Source organism: Schistocerca serialis, chromosome 1 (genome assembly GCF_023864345.2).
Source record: "Schistocerca serialis cubense isolate TAMUIC-IGC-003099 chromosome 1, iqSchSeri2.2, whole genome shotgun sequence".
NCBI lineage: Eukaryota > Metazoa > Arthropoda > Insecta > Orthoptera > Acrididae > Schistocerca > Schistocerca serialis.
This window is the reverse complement of record NC_064638.1, coordinates 1,019,114,278-1,019,127,789: the sequence shown is the minus strand read 5'-3', so window position 1 is coordinate 1,019,127,789 and position 13,512 is coordinate 1,019,114,278. Positions and strand designations below refer to the sequence as shown.

Sequence of the window (13,512 nt, the reverse complement as noted above, 5' to 3'; positions counted from 1 at the left end):
TATTAGTAATTCCTATTCACCACCTTTTACACATTACAATAACAGAAATTCTTCTACAGAATAGAAAGAGTTATCAAGGACAAACTGTTTATGTTTGTTTTCAAATTTTCCTTTGCTGTCTGTCATAGATTTTATGTCGCTGGGTAAATGATCAAAAATTTTAGTTGCAGCAATTTGCTAAAGACAATCTTTGTGTGTAATAATGGATATCACTCTTCCTTCTGGCACTGTAATTATGTATATCATTGCTCCTTTTGAACTGTAGTGGATTATTTACAACAAACTTCATGAAGGAATAAATATACAGTGAAGCAGTAGTCAGAAACAGATGTCTACAAGAAGATTATTCTGACAGCATGTTTTTGAACAATGAAGGCATTCTTTCTTAAAGATGAGTTATCCCAGAACATTATTCCATATGACATTATTGAATGAAAACATGCAAACTATGTTAACTTACTGATTTCTCTTTCCCCAAGATCTGAAATGATTCTAACTGTGTCCCATGGTGCAAACAATGCAGATTTTGCATCAATAGAGGAAGAATTAAATACCCTGAATCAGGCAAGTACAGAAATAGGTGTCAGTCCAGTTAAGAAACTAGTAAAGCTATGGATGAATACACTACAGCAAAACTGACCACACTCTTCAAACAGAAATTCCATTTTCAGAAGAAAATGAAGCAAAGCACTCTTGCACCTCTTGCGAGGAATTTTTCACAAATATCAATTCAGTTGTTGAATACTGTGCATCCTACAGTGAGAAGGTGCAAGTTTTAACTATTATTCCAGAGACATTTTCAAAGAAAACAATTTTTGACCACATTCCATCAGTATCAAAATTCATGGTAACAAATCAAGAGGTCTGTAAAAGGAGTTTTTGGAACAACAGATCCCTATTACGGTCATCACGTAGAAGCAGCTCAAGTTCAAATAGTGCAATCATTTTATCTAGAAGATAAATGGGACTGTTCTCACCAGAGTGCCAACAAAAAAAGACACTTTAACTGTAACAGTTGAAGGTCAAAAAGTTGTGAACGTGAAGAGGTACAGGACTCGCAGTATTAAAGAAACTTTTGCAATTTATAAGAGCAACTATACAACTTCACACATTGAAAGATCAAAATTTTATGCACTTGACCTAAGTGGGTATTTCCACACCCACCTAGAGATGTCCGTTTATGTTTGTACTGCGCAAATTTTGAACTTTATGTAGTAACTCTGAAGACTTTACTCGAGCACATGACATATGACACCTTGGTTGGGCATGTGAAATCATTAGTAGTCTGTGACATAAAGCAAGAGACCTGTTTGTTTCAAGAATGTGGTGACTCCCCTGGAAAGGGAGGACTGTCTTTACAGGCACCTGGTTTGGAAGACGTAGCAGATAACTCTGCAGAAATTATATATGTGACATGGGAGGAAAATAAACTAATTAAGAAAACTGTTGCCTTTGACAGTTTCATTGATGAACTTGGTAAATTGTCAGTGAAAGCAGTAACACACCAGCATCTGAAGAAATTGTAACAATACGTCGCAGAAGTGAAAGGGTGTGTAGAGGCTGGAGAATTATGTTTAGTGCTTCACTGTGATTTTGCTGAGAACTGGTCTGTAATTCTCCCACCAGAAGTACAACGATATCATTGGAGTAATGACCAGTTTCAATTTTTACAGGAGTGACATATTTTCAAAACACGACCACAAGTGTTGCTGTTATAAGTGTTAACAAAGGACATGACTCAGCACATGCTTTGCTAGCAATGCGCAAAATTCTTCAACTGCAAATAGGGACAGAGAAGATCATCATTATTTCTGATGGTGCTCCTAGTAATTTTAAAAATCGTTACCAGCTGTTTGAATTGAGTAAGTCACTTGTGCCAACCAACTGGGTATACAGTGCTACTGGTCACTGGAAGGGGCCTTATGATGGTGTAGGAGGCCAGCTGAAGCATCACGCTAGGTACAAAAGATAATCTTTCCAGACCAAATCCAGCTGCGAATCAGAATGCTGAGGCTTTTACGAGAGCCGTGAAATTTTTCATATCCACAGCCCTCATTCTTTTGTCCAAAGAGGAAATCAAAGAATTCCGTGAGCAGAAAAAAGAAGAACGGTCCAAACAAATGACTCCTGTGAAAGGAATTCAAAAGACACAATTTTGGACTCAAAGTGATGGGTGAACTAATATTGCAAGCACTTTAAAGAGGAAGACAGAAGAAATTTTGTTCATTCAGCCAACACCTCAGAAACAGCAGGATAATATTCAGAATCACAACCTCAGAAGGGGGATGTTTGTGACGTGTGTGTACGACAGTGACTGCTGGATTGCAGAGATTATAGACACCAGAAACTGTAGCGAACTTTATGCTGCAACATGGACCAGCTGCTGGAGATAGGTTTCCAGCTGAAGGGCAGCAACAACGCCATCAATGATCACTTCCTGTTCACAATGTTTTGAAGACTGTAAGTGCTCCAGTTCCTGTTGGTTCAACAAGAAAGAATCACTCTACATCAAAGGAAGATACTGAAGCAGTGGAACACATTTTTATTTCATTGACTGGCTAATTTCAATACAAACCAGAGTGCACAGAAGTGGTATAAACTGAAACCTTTTTCTTTTTTTATTTTTTACTCATCTTTCAAAACTAATATTATGTTAAATAAGGCTAGGTTTTGATTCTTATGAGCCTGTTATGTGACAATGAGGTAATAAAATAGGTTTTATGTATAGCAAAATTTTCAATTGTTTATAAAACCTGTTCAACCTAAAAGTGGAAGCTCTCCTTTTCAGGGAATGTAGGACTATATGGTACTAATCAACAGGGGAAAAAAAAAAAAAAAAAAAAAAAAAAAAAAAAAAAAAAAAAATCAAAATTTTATGGACTGGCATTTTTGGAAAACAAAAAAATTTCCATAAATTACAAAAAAGTTCAGAAAGCTACATTAAAAGAAACTTTGACAGATAAGTGCAAATGGACGACTTCTTTGTAATCATAAAGCAATTATCTTTCAAATAAAAGAAAACCCCAATAAAATAACTAGAACTGTTCCAAAGATACAGTGCTTTAAATTTTTTCCAAAATTCGCATCTTCAAAATGGTATGTGCAGCGTCATCTTTGGAGGGCTGTATCTCTGAGCAGAATTTTCTTTTCGGAGAAAACAAAAAAATGTGTGTTCCTTACTTAGTCCTTCACTTTGTTGTTGTTGTGGTCTTCAGTCCTGAGACTGGTTTGATGCAGCTCTCCATGCTACTCTATCCTGTGCAAGCTTTTTCATCTCCCAGTACCTACTGCAACCTACATCCTTCTGAATCTGCTTAGTGTATTCATCTCTTGGTCTCCCTCTACGATTTTTACCCTCCACGCTGCCCTCCAATACTAAATTGGTGATCCCTTGATGCCTCAGAACATGTCCTACCAACCGATCCCCTCTTCTGGTCAAGTTGTGCCACAAACTTCTCTTCTCCCCAATCCTATTCAATACTTCCTCATTAGTTATGTGATCTACCCATCTAATCTTCAGCATTCTTCTGTAGCACCACATTTCGAAAGCTTCTATTCTCTTCTTGTCCAAACTATTTATCGTCCATGTTTCACTTCCATACATGGCTACACTCCATACGAATACTTTCAGAAATGACTTCCTGACACTTAAATCAATACTGGATGTTAACAAATTTCTCTTCTTCAGAAACGCTTTCCTTGCCATTGCCATCCTACATTTTATATCCTCTCTACTTCGACCATCATCAGTTATTTTGCTCCCCAAATAGCAAAACTCCTTTACTACTTTAAGTGCCTCATTTCCTAATCTAATTCCCTCAGCATCACCTGACTTAATTAGACTACATTCCATTATCCTTGTTTTGCTTTTGTTGATGTTCATCTTATATCCTCCTTTCAAGACACTGTCCATTCCATTCAACTGCTCTTCCAAGTCCTTTGCTCTCTCTGACAAAATTACAATGTCATCGGCGAACCTCAAAGTTTTTATTTCTTCTCCATGAATTTTAATACCTACTCCGAATTTTTCTTTTGTTTCCTTTACTGCTTGCTCAATATACAGATTGAACAACATCGGGGAGAGGCTACAACCCTGTCTTACTCCCTTCCCAACCACTGCTTCCCTTTCATGTCCCTTGACTCTTATAACTGCCATCTGGTTTCTGAACAAATTGTAAATAGCCTTTCGCTCCCTGTATTTTACCCCTGCCACCTTTAGAATTTGAAAGAGAGTATTCCAGTCAACATTGTCAAAAGCTTTCTCTAAGTCTACAAATGCTAGAAACGTAGGTTTGCCTTTCCTTAATCTTTCTTCTAAGATAAGTCGTAAGGTCAGTATTGCCTCACGTGTTCCAGTGTTTCTACGGAATCCAAACTGATCTTCCCCGAGGTTGGCTTCTACTAGTTTTTCCATTCGTCTGTAAAGAATTCCTGTTAGTATTTTGCAGCTGTGACTTATTAAGCTGATAGTTCGGTAATTTTCACATCTGTCAACACCTGCTTTCTTTGGGATTGGAATTATTATATTCTTCTTGAAGTCTGAGGGTATTTCGCCTGTTTCATACATCTTGCTCACCAGATGGTAGAGTTTTGTCAGGACTGGCTCTCCCACGGCCGTCAGTAGTTCCAATGGAATATTGTCTACTCCGGGGGCCTTGTTTCGACTCAGGTCTTTCAGTGCTCTGTCAAACTCTTTACGCAGTATCATATCTCCCATTTCATCTTCATCTACATCCTCTTCCATTTCCATAATATTGTCCTCAAGTACATCGCCCTTGTATAGACCCTCTATATACTCCTTCCACCTTTCTGCTTTCCCTTCTTTGCTTAGAACTGGGTTTCCATCTGAGCTCTTGATATTCATACAAGTCGTTCTCTTATCTCCAAAGGTCTCTTTAAGTTTCCTGTAGGCGGTATCTATCTTACCCCTAGTGAGATAGGCCTCTACATCCTTACATTTGTCCTCTAGCCATCCCTGCTTAGCCATTTTGCACTTCCTGTCGATCTCATTTTTGAGGCGTTTGTATTCCTTTTTGCCTGTTTCACTTACTGCATTTTTATATTTTCTCCTTTCATCAATTAAATTCAATATTTCTTCTGTTACCCAAGGATTTCTACTAGCCCTCGTCTTTTTACCTACTTGATCCTCTGCTGCCTTCACTACTTCATCCCTCAAAGCTACCCATTCTTCTTCTACTGTATTTATTTCCCCCATTCCTGTCAATTGCTCCCTTATGCTCTCCCTGAATCTCTGTACAACCTCTGGTTCTTTTAGTTTATCCAGGTCCCATCTCCTTAAATTCCCACCTTTTTGCAGTTTCTTCAGTTTTAATCTACAGGTCATAACCAATAGATTGTGGTCAGAGTCCACATCTGCCCCTGGAAATGTCTTACAATTTAAAACCTGGTTCCTAAATCTCTGTCTTACCATTATATAATCTATCTGATACCTTTTAGTATCTCCAGGGTTCTTCCATGTATACAACCTTCTTTCATGATTCTTAAACCAAGTGTTAGTTATGATTATGTTGTGCTCTGTGCAAAATTCGACCAGGCGGCTTCCTCTTTCATTTCTGTCCCCCAATCCATATTCACCTACTATGTTTCCTTCTCTCCCTTTTCCTACACTCGAATTCCAGTCACCCATGACTATTAAATTTTCGTCTCCCTTCACAATCTGAATAATTTCTTTTATTTCATCATACATTTCTTCAATTTCTTCGTCATCTGCAGAGCTAGTTGGCATATAAACTTGTACTACTGTAGTAGGCGTGGGCTTCGTATCTATCTTGGCCACAATAATGCGTTCACTATGCTGTTTGTAGTAGCTTACCCGCATTCCTATTTTCCTATTCATTATTAAACCTACTCCTGCATTCCCCCTATTTGATTTTGTGTTTATAACCCTGTAGTCACCTGACCAGAAGTCTTGTTCCTCCTGCCACCGAACTTCACTAATTCCCACTATATCTAACTTCAACCTATCCATTTCCCTTTTTAAATTTTTTAACCTACCTGCCCGATTAAGGGATCTGACATTCCACGCTCCGATCCGTAGAACGCCAGTTTTCTTTCTCCTGATAACGACATCCTCTTGAGTAGTCCCCGCCCGGAGATCCGAATGGGGGACTATTTTACCTCCGGAATATTTTATCCAAGAGGACGCCATCATCATGTAATCATACAGTAAAGCTGCATGCCCTCGGGAAAAATTACGGCTGTAGTTTCCCCTTGCTTTCAGCCGTTCGCAGTACCAGCACAGCAAGGCCGTTTTGGTTATTGTTACAAGGCCAGATCAGTCAATCATCCAGACTGTTGCCCTTGCAACTACTGAAAAGGCTGCTGCCCCTCTTCAGGAACCACACGTTTGTCTGGCCTCTCAACAGATACCCCTCCGTTGTGGTTGCACCTACGGTACGGCTATCTGTATCGCTGAGGCACGCAAGCCTCCCCACCAACGGCAAGGTCCATGGTTCATGGGGGGGTCCTTCACTTTAACACATGCTAAATTCAATAACATCCGAGACTATGTAGGTAACATTTTTTCCTAGCCTGCCTGAATTGATACGGACTATGTCCAGTACTTCATATATAACTTCGCTACATTTTTCCCTTGCCGCTCTTATATGAAATAATAGTGTGTCAAGCATATGACAAATACCCAATCTTTCTTACTGGTGGATGAATGAAGGTATTATGCATTTATAAAATGCTGAGGAACTCGATGACAAAAGTACTGAAGATAAAGTTTTTTGCAAACATTATTTACTTTCTTCACAAAGTAGCCTATTTCTTCCCACTCTTCTTTTAGCTTATGGATGTCAACATTCACCAAATTTCCACAGGGCTTACCGAAATCCGTTTTAAACAGATAATACCACAGCTAGTTTATATATATGTTTAACATATCGATGCAAATTAGATGTTAATTCAAAAGCACCCCATTCTTACATAATTTGACTGTCAGGTTCCTACAAATGGTTGAAAATCAACATGAAAATAAATTATCGGTTCTGTATCACAACAACAATCATAAGTTCTCTGAGATATCATTTCCAGAGCAATTATTTTGCAAACCGTTGGTGGTTTCCAAATAATAGTTCACAATGGTCAGCACACACACTGAACACTGAAATTTTTATCCTAATATTGGACTTCATAGGGTTCAGTCTTGGGCCCCTTATTGTTCTTAATATACATTAGTGACTTGCCACTCTATATTCATGAAGATACAAAGCTAGTTCTATTTGCTGATGATACAAGTATAGTAATCACACCCAACAGACAAGAATCAGCTGAGGAATTTCTAAATAATGTCTTCCAGAAAATTATTATGTGGTTATCTGCAAATGGACTCTCACTAAATTTTGACAAAACACATTTTATTCAGTTCTGTACAGTAAATAGCATAACGCCATTGATAAATATAGGCTATGAACAGCAGTCTGTTGCTAAGGCAGAATATTCAAATTTTCTGGGTGTGTGCATTGATGAGTATTTGAATTGGCAGAAACATCAATGATCTGTTGAAACGGTTAGGTTCAGCTACTTATGCTATTAGTGTCATTTCACATTTTGGTGTAAAACATATCACTAAATTAGCCTACTACGCCTATTTTCATTCAATCGTTCATATGGCATCATATTTTGGGGCAATTCGTCACTAAGAGAGAAAGTATTCGTTGCACAAAAGCACGTAATCAGAATAATAGCTGGAGCCCACCAAAGATCACCTTGCAGACATTTATTTAAGGAACTTTGGCTATCCACAATACCTTTGCAATACTTACTTGCACTTATGGACGTGGTTATTAATAACCCATCCCAATTCAAAAATAAGTGCATAGATACAACACTAGAAGAAAGGACGATCTTCACTATTCTGGATTAACTCTCACTCTGGCACAGAAAGGGGTGAATTATGCTGCCACAAAAATCTTTGATCATTTGCCAAATAGCTTTAAAAGTCTTAAGATAGCTAACCAACATTTAAAAGCAAATCAAAAGAATTTCTGAATGACAACTCCTTCTACTCAATAGATGAATTTTTAGATATGAAGTAGTACCCATAAAAAATTAAAAATAATATCTTAATTACTCATTTTGTGTAAAGAAAACTTATGTTAAAGTGACACACTCCACATCTTTACGAAACGCCTTATTCATCATCTACGAAACAGGTATTGATGAAGGTAGGTATGTACATATGTATGTATTTATATATGTACAGATCTTGCTTTTCTTTATTCAGTTTTCTTTGGGATTAACTATTCTGGATTTATTACTTTGTAGATGGATTGTAACGGAAATACTGCATTTCATCACCTCACACTGGGTGTCATAAAAATGTGATCAAACCCTATCATCTATGAAAGTGAGTTCATTTGCGATTCATCTGTTACATAGAATGAGAAACTGTGACACTAATTTCATGCACATTTTTTGTTTTCCAAGTACATCTCAAAATGGATTGACCAACAGTACTGATGATAAGTAATTCTTCCACTATCAATCGACATGTTAAGCATTCCCTCCCAGAATATTCATATGATTTTGCATTATTTGCACTTAAAAGGACCACCACCCTGCAGGTCATCAACTAATAACTGCTACCCTTGAAAGAAATCTCTTGTACTGCCCATATAAGTCAAGTGCAAGAACCAGTCTGCATGAACTTCTCATAATTAAACATTCCCAAAGCAGTCTTTCAGCTTTAAGAAAAACTTTCCTAAAACACAACACTGCTTCATTAATCAACAGGATGGATAATACACAATGAAGTACAACAACAACAAATTCCCTTTAGTCTTCAAGGGTTACTTTGAACTGTAGCAAAAAATAACTGTTGCTCGACAATGTACCAAGGATTTAGTGCCCACAAACAAATAACAACACTCTGGCTAACATATAAAATATGGGAATTCCATAAACAAATACTAGTACACTCACTGTAAAACAGGATGGCATTATCAATTGAATGCATTTAAATTTCAGTTTCGTCAAATTATTTGATTCGGCATGTTACATCCTCATTTTTTAGCATGATGATAATCCACAGCACTGTCTGTCATAACTCGTGTCAGGATATGCTTTTTATTTGCCTATTTCATCTACGCACAGTGTTTGCTGTGCATCCATTCTCCAAAGTGTACAGTATAACCAGTTAAAAGGATATTTTTGGGTCTGAGTCCACTACTGTTGGTAGGGCTAAAACACTGTTAAAATACAGTTTGGTGGAAGAACTTTACAATAAACAACATGACACCAAGCATTTCTTGGATAGCTGTCAGATAACATGACCTACCATGTATAATATCGGTTAAAAACACATGTATAGTCACAGTCTTCATAATCCCTAGTTATTTGAACTCATATCTGCAATATACACATTTTCTAACCCTTTCATGAGAATTTAAACAGCACTGACATCTGATTGAAACTGCTGGCTTCATCCACTAGTACACACACACACACATAATATGTATTTAAACAAGGCACATTCAGTATGAAATGCACACACATCAAACAATAAACACAAAAATAAAATGCTTGGGGTTTAGACCACAACATCATTTCAGAGTCTTGGATTTTGAAGGATGACACCACTGACATGACAGCAACTGTTTCTTGCAAAATAGTTATTTCTAGCCCAGTTTATTGAAACCAAACAGACAGAAAACACATATCAAGCTATTACATAAGGAAAGACATACTGCTGAAGAGCTGTGCTTTAAGCTTTACAAAACCCTATTAGGCATCACTTATGCTATTTAATATTACGTGAACTGGCACAAATCAAAATTCCTGCATAACAAGAACAGCTTCTGTGAGATCTTAATACATGGAAATAGAAAAACAAATCACATTACGAGAAAATCATTTTTATCTACAGTTTAATTTTGCAGACTAGTACTCACCAAATATAGACTTGAATAAAGTGGAAACGCCCCTTGTAGTATTATAAAGCCGAAATCTACAGAAGCTGTGGTGCAAGAACTAGTGTAGCAATGTGTATACTCTCTACACGTTTGTTCAATAACAACTGGCTTGCTGAACAGTGCCATTACAAGGAACGTAACGCCTTCTTGCCGTTAGCAGCAGCGAAGAAGTCATGAGCAACTTTTCTTATCGAAGAACCGTAAACCCCAACGTTCAGAACAACGTCTGTGTAGGCACATGTAAATAGATAAACACTACTAAACACAATGACCCATTTTATGTTGATTTACTTCCCGTGCTTCGTTACGGTGCGGTTCCTTCCATCCTCTGGATTCCTGTACATTGTGCGTTTCAATTCAATTCTACGACATACTTAACTAGTGTCACAGGTTTCCTTTTATTAAACGGTGAAGGGAAATGTGGGCTGTTACGCGGTATGTTTACATAAGCATCCTGTCCAAACTTGGGCACAAAAGTACTGCAATATGCATTGTTTCTTAAATCCAAACTGTCGTCGTAATTACTTGCGCTCACAGGTTGCAGTTTAGAACTGACAATGAAAACTAACTTGGCATGTGTCTGATAACTTGTACAAAGGTTCAGGTTATACTGACACAAATGTCACTCTGCGCCTCACAACTTACCATATACACAGTTACGTAAATTCGGAAGGACTCCTGGAAAGTTGTACATCCCGAACTAGTTGCAGCGTCGCTGCAAGATTTTGTCCACGGGTGCACATACTCCAAGCAAGTGTGAGGCACTGTTTGAAATTTACTGAATGCAACCATCGCTCACGACTACTTTATGATAGTCATTTGTGACTCCCTCTCACGACTAGCCTATAATTGCCAGTCACTGACCTGTCATCACAACATGTACCTTGTTACAACAGTCACTGAGATAACAATATGCATACATAAACAGGGACGTTGTTACCGTTGCCAACGTAACAGCGTCATAGTCAGCACGATTGCCTACTGTTTACACTTTACACTCTGATAAATCTATAACTCAAATTGCTAGCTCCTTCGTGTTACTATAGAATAAAAACGACACGTATCGCTAAACCGAATACTTCGAGCGCAATTCTCAATACGCTGTGTCTGCAAACTTTTTTCCCCTAAAATACTTTCAACTAAGTAATGCTTTGAAAAACGTGACGTGAGTGAAGGTAATACGAAATTCTTTTAATGTCACTTTAATATCTGGAAAAAACATAACCATTCTCGAACAAAACTATTTATGTACACCAGATCCAAATAGTACGGTAGCATCGGTATCGAGTGAAGCCGAATCCACGAAAGCAAATACATTACTTCCGCTTCAAGTTACTATGTTTCGGTATTAATCTAGGGTGGCTGTGTTAAGTCAGTGCTTGAATTGTGACGGTCCGCCGCCGTTACTGCTGACGAAAAAAAATGCTTTAAAACAACCTTTTTAAAGATTTATAAAAAATTTTTAAAAATGTACCCTCGTAGTAGTTCGCACTACCAGAATCTCTTTCCTTAACAATTCAACCACGGGCAATAGTTTACTTGTAATGGCCATGTGCTCTGAAAGCGTTTCTTGCAAAAAGCACAGCAAATGCATTCGTAGGAAAAGGAAAGAAAAGTAGGGTGTAGTGTCCTGTCGACGGCGAGGTCCTTCAAGTGCATAACTATTACAGAATCGTAAACGCATGCACAGAGCCAGCTCGCATTAGGTTGAGAGTTAAAGTTCACGGTTCGACCGCTCACGCAGAGATGACACATCACAATCAACTCGCGAGTAGATATGTGACCACAGCGCTCGCAGTATCGCTCGCTAAGTAGAACACTCTCTGGAACCTCTTAGAGATACCACAGACTAACATAATACTCTCAGCTCCCAACCTGATTATTTCTAGAAACATAGCCTAGAAAATTTGGTCTATGTACCAAACGATGCAGCTGACTGACTTCTATGAACCAAAATAATGAGGTATCTCAAGAATGAAAAAAATGTAAAGTCTTAAAAGGGGAAGTGGAGCAGAAGACAGTTACCACAGTAATTGGCCGTATTTCGCTGTACTTGAACTCATTATTTCCGGACTGTTTGCATGCACAACACAAAGTAATTTAGCTAGTTTACTATTATACATTGTGCTTTCATGTTCAGCTCACGATATGCTTATACCGCCATGTCAGTTCACCTTCAGTAATCATGAAATGGTCCTTAAATTGGTATGTCAAATATTTCTGCGAATCAGCAGTTTTATTTTTTCCGTTATTCCAGTGGAAATATGGAATTTTCTGGGCGATCTTCTGTACGCCACAACCCAGATACAATATCTCAGTGACCCCATACTCACAAACCAGTCACTCTAGTACACTGTCTTATCTTACGCCACTACAAAACAATGAAACATATTTATTGGCAACAGCATGACCTACAATGGGTACGGGTTCCAGAGCATAGGAGTCTGGTTTCTGTCTTCATTCTTCGCTCGTCTCTTTTCTTGTCCCGTAAATGGTGTCAATTTCTACAGTGGCAGCAAGTTGCTGTTTGTGCGACGAACTCACATCGAAAACTCTCCACTGGCGATAGTGGGAGCTACCAGTGGCGGCTGCTGTGTAAGAGCACACGAACACCCTAAATTTCGAAATCTCGCAGATTTACTGGTTATTTTTCTTTGAATGCTGATAAACGTAACATACTTGCTGAAATCTGAAAGATGCAGCACTTAATCTACAGCGCTATTGCTCCTCCAGACTCCGGAAGCTTGACACCAGGATCGCAAGCACACCTTCAGTTGCGCACGTTTTAAGGGGCTTTGCGCGTGCGCAACACTCGTGAGGTAATTCCCTTATGGGCCAAATACATGTTGTTGTTGTTGTCGTTGTGGTCTTCAGTCCAGAGACTGGTTTGATGCAACTCTCCATGCTACTCTATCCTGTGCAAGCTTCTTCATCTCCCAGTACCTACTGCAACCTAGATCCTTCTGAATATGTTAGTGTATTCATCTCGTGGTCTCCCTCTACGATTTTTACTCTCCACGCTGCCCTCCAAAACTAAATTGGCGATCCTTTGATGCCTCAGAATATGCCCTACCAACCGATCCCTTCTTCTAGTCAAGTTGTGCCACAAATTTATCTACTCTCCAATTCTATTCAGTACCTCCGCATTAGTGATGTGATCTACCCATCTAATCTTCAGCATTCTTCTGTAGCACCACATTTCGAAAGCTTCTATTCTCTTCTTGTCCACACTATTTATCGCCCGCGTTTCACTTCCATACATGGCTACACTCCATAAAAATACTTTCAGAAACGACTTCCTGACACTTAAATCTATAGTCGATGTCAACAAATTTATCTTCTTCAGAAACGCTTTCCTTGCCATTGCCAGTCTACATTTTATATCCTCTCTACTTCGACCATCATCAGTTATTTTGCTACCCAAATAGCAAAACTCATTTACTACTTTAAGTGTCTCATTTTCTAATCTAATTCCCCGCAGCATCACCCGACTTAATTCGACTACATTCCATTATCCTCGTTTTGCTTTTGTTGATGTTCATCTTATATTCTGCTTTCAAGACACTGTCCATTC

At 38.4% G+C, this 13,512-nt stretch overlaps 1 protein-coding gene across 2 annotated transcripts in view; it reads right to left on the bottom strand.

Annotated features, from left to right (window-relative positions):
* The window catches only part of LOC126413497 (transmembrane protein 135-like), a 137,887-nt gene extending 127,006 nt beyond the window's left edge, over positions 1 to 10,881 (bottom strand). The window contains exon 1 of one of the 2 annotated variants that reach the window (XM_050083269.1): positions 10,584 to 10,881. In XM_050083269.1, coding sequence (XP_049939226.1) covers positions 10,584 to 10,730 — 147 coding nt within the window. In that variant the 5' untranslated portion in view covers positions 10,731 to 10,881. The other variant, XM_050083270.1, reaches the window with a different exon arrangement.
* Between the last annotated feature and the right edge of the window lie 2,631 nt (positions 10,882 to 13,512).